Raw genomic sequence first — 1,242 nt, forward strand, 5'->3', positions numbered from 1 at the left:
GAGCTTAGGAGTTTGAGGTTGCTGGGAGCTATGACACCACTGCACTCTATCCAGGCAACAGAGTAAGACTCTGTCTCAAAAAAAAAAAAAAAAAAAATTCCAAACTTACTAAATTGGTTATTTGCTTCTTAGTCTCATGTTTTAATCAGTCACTGTCTGTCATTTCTATTTCTTCCAATAAGAGTTTCATTCCAACTCTAGTGCCTTTAGATTTTCTCTGAATCAATTCTTTCCTTTAGCAAAGAGGGCAATAACATTTCTTCCAGTGGAAGGAGTCTTGTGAGACCCCAGGGCAATTGAGCAAAGACTTGCCAGCAGGGCGTCTCCTCCAAATGGTTCTCCCAGAGTAGAATGTGCAGCCAGGAACTCTATGACCACCGGGACAGGTCAGGTCCCCATAGGACCCTTCTCTACTTCTTTTTTTTTTTTTTGCAGTTTTTGGCCGGGGCTGGGTTTGAACCCACCACCTCCGGTATATGGGGCCAGTGCCCTACTCCTTTGAGCCACAGGCGCCGCCCCCTTCCCTACTTCTTTCAGCCCACTTTAAATCTGTCCTGAAGAAATGAGAAGTAGCTGAATTAACCCCATTTCTCCTATATCTCCCAGCTCAAGGAGATGGAATAGATTTGTAGTGAGAAAGTCTAAGACCTCTGATAACCCCTAGGGGAATAAACAAACACACTATAAGACTGATAGGCAATGTGGCAAATAATAAATCCAGTAAGTTTAGAAATTACTTCCAGTTCCTTGAGTTCTAGGCAGACAGAAATACATCTACCAGCTAATTTCTGTATCAAAGGTTACATAAAGGAAGCACACAAAGAAATGACTCTTTCATTTTCTGGGGGACAAAAGGGGCTATATACTTTGTTGGCAGAAGCACGTGGTGCCTTTGTATCTGTGACTTGTGCCAGGAAGCCTGTGCTTGGTATACAGAAATGGTAACGATCTGGGCACACTAGTTTTACAATGCACTTTTGGGAGACCTAAAGGCTTTCTAGTAATAAATACACTTTTTGAGAATTTTTATCACTTTAAGGAAATTATCTTCTGAGTTTTTAAATTCAGTCAAAACAGAGAAGAAAAAATATTTACCACCACATCTAACCCCAGGAATTTTCCTATTTTTCTCCAGTTTCTTTCATACCTAACTCCATTTCCTGAGATGAGATGATAAAGAATGGCTATTCAAAGGTTATTAAAGGGTCTGGAGGGAAGCTTTTTTCAAGATTTTTTAAAAAA

General features: G+C 40.3%; 1 protein-coding gene across 1 annotated transcript in view; it reads right to left on the minus strand.

The window, feature by feature from the left end:
* Nucleotides 1–1,242, minus strand: part of HEATR4 (HEAT repeat containing 4) — a 37,818-nt gene that overhangs the window by 30,709 nt on the left and 5,867 nt on the right. The window contains exon 3 of the mRNA XM_003787044.2: nt 5–74. Coding sequence (XP_003787092.2) covers nt 5–74 — 70 coding nt within the window. The remainder of the gene's footprint in view (nt 1–4; nt 75–1,242) is intronic.

The sequence above is a fragment of the Otolemur garnettii genome, unplaced genomic scaffold (genome assembly GCF_000181295.1).
Source record: "Otolemur garnettii isolate 467f Iridium unplaced genomic scaffold, OtoGar3 scaffold00020, whole genome shotgun sequence".
In the NCBI taxonomy this organism is placed as follows: Eukaryota; Metazoa; Chordata; class Mammalia; order Primates; family Galagidae; genus Otolemur; species Otolemur garnettii.